This window comes from Peromyscus maniculatus, chromosome 18, assembly GCF_049852395.1.
Source record: "Peromyscus maniculatus bairdii isolate BWxNUB_F1_BW_parent chromosome 18, HU_Pman_BW_mat_3.1, whole genome shotgun sequence".
Lineage (NCBI taxonomy): Eukaryota > Metazoa > Chordata > Mammalia > Rodentia > Cricetidae > Peromyscus > Peromyscus maniculatus.
In genome coordinates, this window is record NC_134869.1 from 40,729,448 (window position 1) to 40,744,349 (window position 14,902).

The 14,902-nt window shown below is 37.7% G+C and overlaps 2 protein-coding genes across 28 annotated transcripts in view; one reads left to right on the forward strand and one right to left on the reverse strand.

The window, feature by feature from the left end:
* Positions 1-14,902, reverse strand: part of Cnot2 (CCR4-NOT transcription complex subunit 2) — a 101,416-nt gene that overhangs the window by 21,962 nt on the left and 64,552 nt on the right. For 7 of the 11 annotated variants that reach the window (XM_076553934.1, XM_076553929.1, XM_076553930.1 and 4 more), the window contains 2 exons: positions 11,060-11,126; positions 514-661 (listed from right to left, as the gene is read on the reverse strand). In XM_076553934.1, coding sequence (XP_076410049.1) covers positions 514-661; positions 11,060-11,126 — 215 coding nt within the window. Of the gene's footprint in view, positions 1-513; positions 662-2,283; positions 2,449-11,059; positions 11,127-14,902 lie in introns of those variants that run through there. The other 4 variants (XM_076553936.1, XM_076553937.1, XM_042263462.2 and 1 more) reach the window with 3 other exon arrangements.
* LOC143269162 (uncharacterized) overlaps positions 2,520-14,902 on the forward strand; it is a 65,415-nt gene continuing 53,032 nt past the window's right edge. For 7 of the 17 annotated variants that reach the window (XR_013045555.1, XR_013045553.1, XR_013045558.1 and 4 more), the window contains exons 1-5: positions 2,520-2,571; positions 3,462-3,541; positions 4,090-4,296; positions 4,499-4,625; positions 5,407-5,728. Coding sequence is in view for 10 of the 17 variants with exons in the window: in XM_076553938.1 (XP_076410053.1) it covers positions 4,247-4,296; positions 4,499-4,625; positions 5,407-5,728 (499 nt within the window). In the remaining 7 variants the exon portion in view is untranslated. The other 10 variants (XR_013045556.1, XM_076553939.1, XM_076553942.1 and 7 more) reach the window with 9 other exon arrangements.

Genomic DNA, 14,902 nt, shown 5'->3' on the forward strand with positions numbered 1-14,902 from the left:
ACTAAAAAAGGGGTCATCATAGATGAGAACTATTGCGACAACTATGAGATAATTATAAATGTTTTCACATATATACTTCAAATAATTTCATTCAAAATTCCTGTCATTCTATTTTCTTGATATTAATAATATATATAATTTATGTTATCTGTTTATTTTACTCTAACTAAGCAATAGATGTGTGATAAGGGAGCAAACAAAGAATACAGTTATCTGGGGAGTCATTTTCAATTGAACACCATTGAGGAAGAGCTATATAGCTTTTGTATAAGCTCCCCAGGAGGTGATTAAACCTTGATCCCTTCAGATGAAAACTAGCACATAGCTTCAAGATCAAAATGCTACACTATACTTATTATCACTTTGCAATGAAATAAAATGAGCATAGGAATTGTTTTCTTAGTGCAAGGCACTGAACCAGAAAATCAAGTAATTAACTATCATATTAAAAAATTAAAAGCTTGTTTACTCTACAAAAATACATTCTGAATATTCTGGTCCATTAATAAATACCTGCTTGGAGATGGAGGCGTGTGAAGTGACATTGTTGGTACCCCTGTTGTTGGCGTGACGTGGCTCGGTAACTGAGTGCCTTGTGATAAGCTGCGATTTAACTGAGGGGTATTGTTGCTCATCCCCCTCATTGGAAGGCCTAGTGCACCTAATAAGAAAATTCAGAAGAAGGAAATTCATTGCCATCGGGAATGAAATTGGTATCCATCTTCTGGAGTTGGCAATCTAAAACATTTTAAAATGACCTAATATTCAACTCACTGTAAATGGACTCTGATTTTCAACAAAAGTTCTAGTCTAGAATTTAATATTTTGACTATCTTTCTGTATTTTTTCATATTGCTATTTTACAATAAACTATGTTAATAATTCTAACAAATGAGATGTTACATAATACAAACTGTTCTCAAATTCATTATGGGCATATTTGTGAAACTGGCACATGCAAATATGCCTTTAAGAAATTCTGCAATCTTGTGTTTTGTTTTAATTTACAATTAATGTACACAGAAAAGACAATCATTCCCACTTTGTCATAGTATCTTAAATTTTATATTATTCTTTGTAAATTCATTTTAGAGAAAAATCTATTAATACATATTTCTTAACATTACAATATTTACAAACCCAACACAAAATATTTTGCAATTGTTAAAAAAACAATTTGATATAGGTATGATTAAAAAATTGAAGTGATTTAAAAATCACTCAAAGTTTAAGGACCCTACATTTCTCCAGCACATCTGGGCCCAGAGAGAGGAATAGACATGCTGCACGGGTGAACTTTTTAAGACTACTACTGAGGTTTGCCATTCAGATACAAAATTCAAAAATATTAATCAAGTTGGACAAATTTATTTTTTAAATGTCTGACACACTCATTAACCATTTTCAGAGAGATGGCATAAAATATAAATTATTTTGAGTTTCGAAATGGAGACCTAATGCTCTATACGTGTTTATCTCCCTCCCTTTTGTCTCAGGTGTTCAGGACCACTCTGCTGCCATCCTATCTGTCTAGGAATGCCTCCTCTCCCCTCCAGCTGCTGACCCTCGGGTTTCTAGTGCTGTTTCCAGCTTGTTGAATATTGCACATTGGTCAATCAAACTTATTTTAAACTTGAAGCTAAATGAAAGAAAAAAGACATAACTGATCAGAAAACAATGACTGTAGTGGTGGGGATTTAAGATGATATTTTTCTTTACTGTTTCTGTTTTGGACCTAAGCATTTCAAAGACCTGAAGATGAGTCTATGCTTTCACATAAGTAGACTACTACACACACTGTACTTTCCCTCTGTCTACACCTTTCACAGAGTCCTTTCTCTCGAACGCCTTTGTAAGATGTGTCTTTTGGCATACCAAAGTGCTCACAGAGATTCCACTGATAGCTACTTGAAAGCTGTCAACCTCAGAATTTCTCTAAGACACTAGAAAGGGAACTAACCTAGAGTGTATATTGGTTTGTCACTCTATTTTACACTGTGTTATGTGACCTTAATAATGCTACAGCCTGTCATTTTCTCTAAGTCCAGGACAAAATAAGGAAGAAGAGAGATTAAAAATCAGCCTACTCAAGATACCTCCCCAAGAAATCAGTTTTTTCTCCTCCCTCAATCACAGTTTTCCTTAAGGTCCTGTGAGTGGTTCCCAGAAGAAACCATCCATACAGTCAATTTCCTAACCCACATTTCCTGGGTGCCTACTGTGTGGCCAATACTGTACAATCTGCAGGGAACAGCAATGGGTAAGACAGACAAGGCTCCTAACCTCAGGTGCTTAATCTCTATGCCTAAACAGTGTCTTAAAGTCAGCGCTAGATGAAAATGTCCAACAAGAGTGCATTTGCCAGTTACTCATCGCCAAAGTTACACACTTTTAGATCTTAAAGATCACCCACTGTGTCTACATTTTACAGATAAGAAATCTGATCCCCAGATAAGTTAACTGACTTCTCCAAGGCAACACAAAGAACTAGGGCTAGAATTTGGATCTCTTTAGCTCCTCGTGTTCTTGAATGACAGTACTATACAACGCAGAGACCACGGCGTTGGCAATGTGAGTGCCCACTAACTAAACCTGTCATCTACTCTTCCTCCAGCCTCCTCCGGGGGGTGTTCCTACCTGTGGGGTATCTATTAACCGTCTACGTATCCACCCACCCATCCTTCCTCTATGTCCTATCTCTTCTCTCCTCTTCCATTCTCTTCTCATTCTTCTTAATGCTTGTCCATTTTCTCTTCAGTTCATCTTCCTTCTCATCCTTCTTATACTCATCACTCCCGGGAAGTCATATATCCTCCAAAACTTATTATCTTGCTGGCCTCTTTAAAGAAATCAGTAGGCTCTACAAAAAACATTTTTTGCTACAGAAACTTTCTCATGTATTTTTCTGTCTGTTCTGTATAAGAAAAATGCCTAATTTTAGAACTACTTTAAATATTGTACATAATCTGAATATTGACAAAAAAATCTGGCCAAGAAAACAATGATGGGTAAGGTTTTTTAGTCAATTAAACACTGGCCAATTCTAACTAATTTATGGTGACTGGTGGGGGAAGACAATCTGAAGAAAATATACTTGACTTTCACATCCAAATTCATCTTGGTTAAACACAGCTAATAAATCTAACACATTTTATTCATTTTGTTGAAATATTTATGAAATATGAAAAGAAAAGGATACATAGTACAAACATTACCAATTCTTAAACACTTAATAGGGTTATTTGAAGTTTGACTTAAAAATGGAAGCTCTTTAAAACAGACTAATAGCACTGAGTAAAAGCATACGGAGATTTACTTTTAGGAAACAAAGTATACTAAGTTATTATATATGAGATACTTGAGTCAAACTATGACTAACTGGATAGGTACAAATAGGGAGGGAGAGAAAATTTAATCTTTTAATTATAAATAATAACACAAAATCATCTCCGAAATATCAGGGCAAGAATAGAGGAATCCCAAAGGAAAAGCTCAGTGGCTGTTGGTGGTGGCATAAGAACTACAGAAGGTAAGGATACAGGTGAGTGTACACGGGCTGAGGACTGATGAGAATCTGGGAGGTGACACTCAGGTGAGTGTACACGGGCTGAGGACTGATGAGAGTCTGGGAGGTGACACACAGGTGAGTGTACACGGGCTGAGGACTGATGAGAGTCTGGGAGGTGACACACAGAGAGTGTACACGGGCTGAGGACTGATGAGAGTCTGGGAGGTGACACACAGAGAGTGTACACGGGCTGAGGACTGATGAGAGTCTGGGAGGTGACACACAGAGAGTGTACACGGGCTGAGGACTGATGAGAGTCTGGGAGGTGACAGAAAGTCAACGACCTAACAAACACTATCACTTCTTTTTGTTCTACACAATTATAAAGAAGATATTTATTTTTTCTTCTACCCCAATTTTTACACATAAAGAATGGAAAAAACAAAAATCAATTTAAAAGGTTAAGTTTTGAATCAACCCTTTCAGAAAGACTCCCATGTACATATTTTAAATAGATTCCTATCTCTTATTTGACAAGAGAAACAAATACTGAATTAAATTCTTCATGGATCCTCTTTCAGAAAATCCTAAGAAGCAGTGATTTAAGCATCCCAAGGCACTGGTGACAGGCCCAGGGGGTAAATGCCTGAACCCGAGTTCTATCTCTAGGATTCAAGGGGAAGAAGACAAGAACTGACTTCTGCAAGTTGCCCCAACGAGTTGTGCATCACGGCACACATGTGCCCCAATACAAAGATGTACACAGACCAAGTATTTAGTGGAAAAAAGTAAGTGTCCCACAAATTATTTCTGTTGAAGAGCCGCCTCACAACCAGCACCTAAACACTGACAGCAAGTTGCCCCATCTACAGAACCCCCTTTGCTAGAGACACACGGTATCAATTAATAATCCAGGGGAAGTCCAGTTACAACACCAAATCCCGATCCAGGCACCCAAGGGAAGCCCTCAACAGACCCCTTTCATTATAGCCAAGTGTCTAGACTTGCGGAGAAGTCCAGTGCTGCTACGCCCAAACTGGCAACAGACACAGCCCACAGTGGAGCTTCATCCCATGACTTCTTTACCTACAACCTACCCTGCAGATCATGTTTCCAGGTAAAATTATTTCATTCTGCTATTTCCTTCATAAAATCCAAAGAATTTACAAACAGAGAAAGCTTCTGAGATCAACCAAGTTATACATTAAGAACTAAAACCAGCCACTGAATTGCTTTCTTAACATCACAGCAACAGCTAAAGCGATGGCGCAGGGCTAGGACCACACGCTGATCTCGGAGAGGACCTAAACTGGGCTCTCGGCACCCACAACCAGGAACTCCAATCCCAATGATCTGACCCCCTCTGGCCTCCACGGACTCATACATGTGGGTGTACATAAACTTATAGACACACAAACATATACATAAATAAAACTTAACAAATGTATTTAAAAATCCACAAGCAACAAATCAGGAAGACATCAATCCAGTTTGTGATTCCAACTTCCAAGTCCTTCCACAATTACTATTCCTTGCACTTTGTATAGGATTTGCTGACTGTGCTTTGTTCTGTAGAGACTGTGGCTTACTTTGACTTTGGGGGATTCAGGGCTGTAGACTCTCCCCTAAACCATCCTAGTGTTTTTAGAAGGGACAGTCAGGGTTTCTGGGACCACTTTTCTACAGCATTAAGTAAAACCACAACTCAGTCTTTAGAATTCGGTCATGACCCTCAGAGAATGAGTTTTTCTAACTTTAATGAGCACTTCATGGCTTAGGTACTTTATGTGTGATTAACAGTCTACTCTCCTTCATTCCCTCTCTTCTCTTCAAATCTGTCCCTCTAACTTCAGTATTCATTCGCTCACTAAGAATGCCTTCCTCTCTCTGCACTACAGGGACACGTGACACATACACAAATCACTGTGCACAGCCTGGGACTAGAAAAGGTGTCCTGGAGACTACGTGAATGCAATGATGATCGTGATTTAAGCAGGCAGACACGACGGTGGCAGCACTGTTATAAAATCAGGTGGCTACAGACGGCACGACAACCAAGTCTGAGAGAAGACAAGCTGTGCGGAAACAAGCCGGGGAGCGAGGGAAATGGTGCTGCCTGTAATCCCTCATGTTCAGGGGGTCTAGGAAACAGGCTCTCAGAACAAGGGGAGAAAGGAAGAGGAAAAATGACAGACCTGAAGGACACCTTGTCTTCCCAAGGTAAGGACATTATCAGATGAGAAATATGGATGGGACAAACTGGTTTCCAAACTAGCTACAAGCAGCTGTTGTGAACCTCAGAGACTACTAGACAACAAGAGCTCCTCAGGACCATTTCCCAGGGTAAACTGTATTCTCCCTCAACCTAAATTTCTAGCGGAGATTACTGGGACCCATTCACAAGATGATATAGGTCTCAAACCTTATAAATACGCTAATTTTCTCTTCTTAAATTGTATATAGTAAGTTGTGTAAACTGTATTTCCATTCCAAAATATCCCAAGTCTGCCTACTTGTCAGCCACTAGTCCAATTCCTATTTTCTTGCCGAAACTACTAAGCCTTGCTTCTTATTCCTTCCCTATTCAGTCCACTTTCTACAAAGCCAAGTGATGGTTAAAAATAAAACGGCACCATAAAACTTTTGCTAGTACATTTAGAACATATTTAAATTACTATTTTTTATTTACATTTATCCTGTGTGCAAGTGTAAGCACATGTATGTAGAGGTCAAAGGGCAACTTGTCTCTGTTTTTCCTCCCATCAAGTAAGTTCTAGGGGTGGAACTCAGGTTGTCAGGCTCGGCAGTAGATGCCTTTATAAACGGAGCTGTCACATGGGCTGGATTCTTTCTTCCTGTGTATGGAAAGAAGTAGTTTTGCCTCCTCATGCCTGTGTGCCGTGTGGGTGCCTGGTTCCCGAGGAGGCCCCAGAGTTCCATGAGCACTGGGAAGCAAACCTGAAGGCCCTCTCAGAGCAGCCAGTGCTCTTCATTGCTAAGATTCTTTCCAGCCCTATCTGAATTCTTCAGTGAATTTTCACAAGACTTTCTATTGATTTTCTCACTGCTCCTAGGTCATTAAGTGACTTATTCGATTTTCCATGTTTCCTTGTACCCAGAAATCCTCTCAAGATCGTTCATTCTGGGGTCTAGAGTCCTCAGATTCAGGTTTCCACCTTAAACTTTAATTCTTGAGAGATGGTGCAGTCTTTGTGCTTGATTCATGTAAAACATGACCTGCTCACTCATCTCACTAGCTGGCCTGAGTTTTGTACTACTCATTACTAGGACTGTAGTATCTCCTTTGCCTGTGTGTTTATTCTGTTTCCTCCCACAACTGAAAGTAAGCAGCGTGAAAGGTGGGAACTTTGTTCTTTGTTATATTTGAGCTCTTGGACTATAACCACATTCAGGGTAGTACTCAATAAATACATGATGAATGAGTAACTCCTAACATAATGTCTTCAGGAGACAGTTCAGTAGATTCTTGGCACCTGCAGATTCCACACTAGTAATTTCTATGCAAATGACTCACTGCGGTCATGACATCAGCTTTCAGGTTTCAAAACTGCTCTTAGCTCATATTCAGAGCACACTCACACAAAGTAACTTCTGGCTCCATCGCTTCTCATCTAAATGACCTTGAAAGTTCCTTAACATCTCATGGAGTTGTCAAGATTCACACACACAGTAAATACTGATTTACTAGCTTTTTCTCTGTATTTTTAATGTGCCCATGACAGTTGAAGGAACCAACAATCTCAATGAAGAAAAATGAGACATTGTAATGAAGTACGTTTCCACTGGAAAACAGACATTTCATGGAGGAAAATTTATGATACAACTTTGATCTATAATTTGCAAAGTTGTAAAAATTGTTGAGGTATATTCCACACAAAAGGGAAGATTACACTTATTATTAGCTAAAACCAATTAACAACCATAAAGTTTCCTATTCCCTACACTGTTTTATACTAAAACTATTTTTGGCTTATACTATTAGTTTATCTACTTATCTTCCTCAATATAAATTCAGCAAATACTTACTGAGTGCTTCTCATAAATGAGGTGCTAATAACATGAAGACAATTAAGACACAAGAAAGAACAGGAGCAGCACCCACCACAGAAGTGTGCCTGCTGTACAGTATATAGACAGCATAAAGGAAAATGCTCGCTCTCTCTCTCTCTCTCTCTCTCTCTCTCTCTCTCTCTCTCTCTCTCCCTCTCTCTCTCTCTCCCTCTCTCCCTCTCTCTCTCTCTCTCTCTCTCTCTCTCTCTCTCTCACACACACACACACACACACACACACACACCTCTGCTATCTAGAATGGTAAGTATAGTAGGCACTCAACAAGCATGATCAACTCAATTCTTAAAGCTAATGCAAGATACTATTCTGTATTTAATGTTAATATCATCACTTTGAAACCATGTTAAGCTTGCTCTCTTGTTCTACAGAGCAAATTATATTCATAGATGAGTATCAGTTAGAACAATTAGATAACTATGCCACCACTCACAAACTCCAGGAGTCTAAATGATAGGAAGATTTATTTCTTTTCCTAAATAGTGGCCTCGGAACTTTCAGAATCCAGACCTATATGTCTACAATGCATCCATCAGGACAGTCAGTTAACTAACTGCCTATACATAATACACAATTAGGAGGCGCTGGATAACGCTCCTTTGTTCTCCACTTCCAAGACTGTAAATACTTACTGCTCCAACTATATAACTACTTCATTTCAATGCAATGAAGATCTAGAAGAAACAGACTCCTGGCTCTGTCCATTTCAATCAGCATGCAGTTTTACAGAGCCCAAGGACTGGCTGTAAGGCTGTAAGGTTGACTCAAAACATATGCACACACTAGAAGACAAGTAGAGAACATCATGCAGCTTGAACACTATATGCTTCCTGGCTACTATAGTTATCGACTGCTGAGCAGAATCCACATGAGCCCTCGGATGAAGTCATCTATTTAGATATAGTCATATTACTCTAGGGCCGAGATCATACAATCCTCTAATCCAGTATTTTCTGGATACCTCATATGCTTATTACATAATCACTTCCACCCCAATCGGACAAAATGTACATTCAAGCACTCCTGTGTCCATTCTAAGAGGACCGTCACCGCGCTGTTTAATTTCACCAAGTTTTAGTTCTGGAAAGGAAAAATTTTCCTTCTTCATTTTCTCCTATCTCTAACTTTAAAAAAAGAAAATCAAGAATAAGCAAAAATTTGGGAGTACACAGGTCAGTGTTAAAGTGCTTGCCTAGCATGTGCAAGGCCTAGACTCAGTCCATGTTAGGCACAGGCAGGAGGATCTGAGTTCCTGACTAGAATGGCTGCATAGTAATAAGACTTTGTCTCAAACCACAGACACAGACGAACAAACAAAAACCCCAGATAGAGCTTACATTTGAATAGCATAAATCACCAAGGAACTTTGTGAAATATAAATACAGAGTTAATGGTAGTACTTAACAGACTGAGGTGAGAAAAGAACTTTTAAGTTCTATCAGTCTCAATGCGTAATTACAATAAATGCTACAAAAACAGTTTCTCTTAATCCAGTCCTTTAATTCTTTCTCTCTCTATCCTTCACTAAAGTCAGCTCCTCACATTTTATCATACACAAGTCAACCATGACCCCTCAAGTCTCACAATGTAGCTTGTGTTCTCTTCTTTCACAATGTGTTTATTCAGACTACCTACTATTTAAATGATGTGTTTGGCCCTCTGGGTCTCTCACAAAAGGAACTGGCAACTAGGCTGCCTTTTGTCACTAACTGTAAATTCCAAATGTGTACCCTGGAAAAGAACTGCACGCTGAGCTAAAACAGTTATCCCAGTATTCATTTTTTGGTAGACTGTTTTCTAAAACATCAGTTTAAAATGATAAGCCATGCATTCAAAATGCCGCTTCACCAACTTTACTAAATATAGCCATTTTATAAATCTAAATTCAACAAAAATTGTTTGTCATACATGGCTTCTTTATAAACTAGTAAGATTTTTTTTTCTTTAAAAAAAAAAAAATACATTTGCTCAATCATCAACCTTTGCACGTCCTTCACGCCAAACAAAGCAAATTAAAGAAAGCTGGAGTCAGTATATATCTGTCATGCCAAGGACATTACTACCTTCCAAACAAAGTCCATCCCCAAAGCAATATCATATTTGTAGGTTAAAAACCTCCGAAGTCTAGACAGATGGCTGTAATCACCATTATGAAATAACCTGACTTTCCCAAACATATCTTTTATCATATCTTCTTTCTACTGTGATAAACTGTGGGCTTTAAAAAGCAAATATGCCTATGCAGTTGCAGTACTGAAATAGAAGAGAGCTTTAAACAGCTAGGCATTTCTACAGGAAGGCTTCCCGACAGGGGAAAAGCCACACCATACATACGCTAACAAGAACACATTACGAGCTATGATAACTACCTCAAGAAGTAGGATAAACATTTGTAGATGAAAAAGGAACTCCGCTTTTAATAAAAGGCTTTAAAATATGTTCTTGCTTAAGCATGAAATTAGTATTTACTAACTCTGTATTAGCTAATTGTCTCATAGCAAAAGAGGAAAACCATAAAAGATTAAAAACTAAAGAAAAAGATAGAAACAATACTGTTCTACACAAAACACCTCCCCCCTCCCCCCACTGTGAACCCGGTGCCCAGGATGAAGTGGTGTGACACCCCCTGACACTTATCAAAGCTCCAAACCAGACTCATTTCCACTTGAAACTGATGAAGACAGGGTCCGACACTCTCCTCCACTGTTTGATGGTGACTTCTAACACTATCCCAGCCCCCGGTGACAGCGGCAATGAGAAATAAGCAGATTTTTATACTAACAGAGATGATGAAATCTTATTAAAATGTAACATTTTGGAAATTTAATTTGAAAAAAACAAAAAACCCAAAACATTTTATAATCTGGAGTTTTATACAATTTTATGTGATGGTAATGGCTAACATTTATTGAGCGCTTACTATGCGCCAGGCACTGTGCTAAGCGCTTGGAAAGTATTATAGCACTTGATTAAAAAAAACAAGTTACACAATGAAAAAATCTGGGTGTTATGATCAGGAAGAACCAAAGCAAAGTAAATTAATACTTTCTACTAAATGAAAATCATTTTATAAACAGTTGCTAAATAATGGGCTTACAGTGTTAACGGGCCCAAATCTAAACAAATTAAACAATAAACCAAACCAACCAAAGGCAAAAATCTTTAACTTTCTCTAACTAAAAACACAAAAATTACTGCTTTAAATTGTTTAGAAAATTTTCCAGACACTGCAAAAGAACATATAGATATACATGATGTCAAAGTAAATTGCAACACATGCTATTATCTAAGAAATAACAAATTTAGTGAGGCCCAACATAATGAGGTTACTACACAAGAAAATATAATTTTGAAAATTAACTATCTTCTATTAAGCCCTATAGGAAACCCACAACAGAAGTGGCTGTTCTTTACTTTTTCCCTTAAATATAAAGTATCCCAGAATAAGTACAAAATTCTTACTTTGTTGCCCGTATAAACTTGCCCCAAACTGAGACAGCTGACCTGATGTAGATGGTGATGCCAGCATCTAGAAACAAATTAATTATATTAGAGCATAAGGAAGACAGAGCATTGTAGTTACAAGTCTATACTTCATATCAATGTAAAGACTCAACCCATGGCCCACATGTCTTACAAAGACTACCATACCCAGATAAAACCAAACTGTGCAAACAGAAATAATTAATGCTATGAGGTGTTTTTTTAAGTTACACTCATGTATAGCAACACTATTACGTTTTTTAAAAAAAAGAAAGAAACTAGGCTACTAATGAAAACACAAAGCTTTTAAACGTATATGTGACATTGATTTTAGACTATACATTAAGACAAATCCTAAATAAAACCTATTATCAGTTTTGTACTTTGTAAAAATATTTTTTGATTTTTATAATCACACAGCTATGTAAGTAAAGAGAAAACATCAGCAAAAGACAAGTAAAAAATACAAACAAAACCAAAGACATGGTATCTGATTTATATGGTTTCTCAGTGAGTGATGCAGACTTGATTGTATTGCTGTACAATGTCTTTGAATTTAGTAAAACAATGTCATATTTTCCTGGTAGAATATAAATTCTTTCTTTTTCTTTTCTTTGAGATAGGGTTTCTCTGTGTAACAGTCCTGGGTGTCCTGGTATCTGCTTTGTAGTTCAGGCTGGCCTCGAACTCACAGAGATCCTTCTGTCTTTGCCTCCCAAGTGCTGGGATTAAAGGCGTGCTCTACTGCTCTACCATCACCAGGCAGAATATAAATTTAAAGGCATGTTACATTCACAGAACACACTGTTTCTTTACAGACAGAAATGCATGAGTGCCATTTATAAAACAGGTATTTAAACTGAATAAATGAGGACATGTAAGCCAGTGTTTCAATATTCCACCTTATACAACCATCGAAACATTTTAATTAAACACAACATGGGCCACAACATCAAGAGGTGTATAACCTAGTGGGAAAAGAGAAAAAATGATGCGATTACATTCCAAGCTGGTGTAGCAAACTCTACAACAGAAGCAGGCCATCACTGAGGAAAGACCACTCTGTCCACAGATGAGGAAATCAGTCCATTTCTATAGGGTGGAAGCTTTGACGAAGCTACATAAGAGGCATCTCTTAGGCCAACAATATGCAGTTAATGTAAGGTTAATGTCATAATCAAAAAGCATGAAACAGTGGTGACTATAATAGTGATTAGGAAGGAGATACAGCTTAGTCCTATGGAAGAATACAAAAATCGGAATAAAAGAATGCTGAGGCAAGACTCCAAAGGGTCTTCTTTAATGTCAGACAAGATGGCTGCTTACTGTAACAACAAGAAAAGAAAAGTATGAAGGACATGGCAAGAAGAAAACAGGTGCTTTAGGAAGGAAATCACTGAAGAACCGGATGGAAGTGGGGAGGTGGCCGAGTGGAAATAACAAGGAACTGCGAACAAGGGACTCTGGCTACAGGAGTCGTTTCTCTCTCTCTCGGTGGAGCTGGAGCACAGAGAAAAGGGGCTGCCCAGAGGAGAGCCAGAGGACACGGGAGTCCTGTGACTCCAGAGCAGGCAAGCTTGAGCACTCAGGGACACGCTGCCTTACTCTCAAGTTCACAAACTACTTATGATAGCTGTTTTAAGTCAAGGGTGCACGTGCCCGTCAGACCCTGCAGAGAGAGGGGTGGAATACACACCACTCTAAAATTATCAATAGTTACCATGGAACTAATTTCCTAAAGAAGCATCAACTCGAGTATGTGTGTGTGTCTGTGTGTGTGTGTCTGTGTGTGTGTGTGTGTATAAGTGTAAAACACACATATTCTTTGTTACATCCAGGATGTGTATTCTAGACAATTAGCACTTTAAACTATATAACCTTTAACAATCAATCAAATAGGTTAAAACACGATCAATCAAATTCTTTTGTTAGGGACTATATTCACTATTGTTACCATATTAACTATAAATATTTTATATACATATTACAAGTTCATTTCCAAGCTGCATGAAAAATTGAGTGAGGTGTATAATTTTTTAATAAACCTGTAGTTAGTGAGAAAAAGTCTATATAAAAGTTAAGAATCATGACTGTTACCATTATTAGTATAAAATGGAGAATATAATTGCTTTTGTAGGTTTCACATAAAAGATATTGGCCGATATAACTAGACGGCTTACAATGAACATGAATATCTTCAAATGGACACCTTAAAATGATACTCTTCTAAAACTGTATACTTTCTGAACACTCGATGCTGAAGAACAGACAGACACTAGTGTACTTTCTCACAGAGGCCGGCCAGAAAGACACAAGGACATTACATGTGTGCAGGGCCCAGCACTGGAGGACGAAGGCAGTGAGAAGGACACAAAATCAGGCAGAGGTGCTGTGAGACCCTCCAAAAAGAGAAGGGAGGTAAACGGCTCACCACCGTGTGGCATTCAGCATCACTTTCCAATCTGAAAATGCTAACATTATGAAACAGTGCGTTTCAAGAACATAACAGCCTAGTGAAAATTAAAAATGGACCCTGGCAAAGCATCAACTACCATTAAAAGACCACAAAATCTTATGTATTTAAGTGCTAAAAGTTCATCATAAAAAACGAATTTCTCAGAAACAGATTCAGCGGAGTGTAACGCAGTGTAAGTGGAAAGACACAGCATCACAGTCTCAGAGCGGGAAAAAGGTAGAAAAGATGAAATGTTATGCTAGCTGCAGAGTAATGAAACCACTGAGTAGCTTATCACGTTCCCAGTTTAAAATTTTACTATGCAACATCTTCATCTCTCAAGGACTCTACACTCAAGCCAAACAACACAATAAAAACCTACAGAAGCAACCAAAGAAATAATAATGTGGCCTTAATTATTTATTTGAAGTTGTTAAATGGCCCCTTTACTTTTTCCTAATAGAGATATCAACACATTAGAACTTTGGTTGTTGGTTTGAAACAGGATGCACTATGAAATCCAGGCTGGCCTCAGACTCAAGATCCTCTTTCATCCATCTCCCAAGGTAGAAGAAGCTCCAGAACTACATCTCCAGTTATTTCCATTAACAGTGGATACAAGTGATATTTGTGATCAGTAACAATCTATAGCATTAAGTCTTCCATTTTCCAATGGTGATGACTTCTTGTGCTTACTCTCTCCAATAAAAAGATCTGCTATCATTAAACCTAACTTATGAAACATTAACATAGTTTGGTGATGGAATTAAAATTTTAAAATAAAATTTCTCTAACAAATATCAAAAAGAAGTTTAAAATTATCCTTTAAAGTTTGTTCTAATTTACTTAAGTGAATGGTGATAATTCCTCTACTTACTTTATTTTGGGAAAAAAACTTACTAGCTTTTGCCTATCTTATCTACATAAAGAATGAGAGACCAAAGAATGCAGATTCCTGTATGTGTACACACAGACTTAAAGAGAAACTTAAAATTAAACATTAGTGGTTTTAAAAAAGATATCAATGGAATCTAATAAACAGAGGCAAAGGAAATGAAGACTAGGTAGAGGTAATATTACTAAAAAGAATAAAAGAGAAAGGGAACAGGAGAAAGTAGAGACACAAAAATAAAACTGGTAATAAATCACAAAACCTGACAGTGTATGAGTCAGATACAGTAAAACAAGTTTACATAGATAACTTTTTTAAATGGTAAAATAATGAATTTTCCTCATAATGAATCCTCGATAATACACACCTAAGATTAAAATGCTTTTATTAAAAAGAAAAAATGGATGCTGTGTCTGTGTATGTGTGTGTGTGTGTGTGTCTGAATCCCTGGATAGCGCTAAAGTGCAAAGTTATT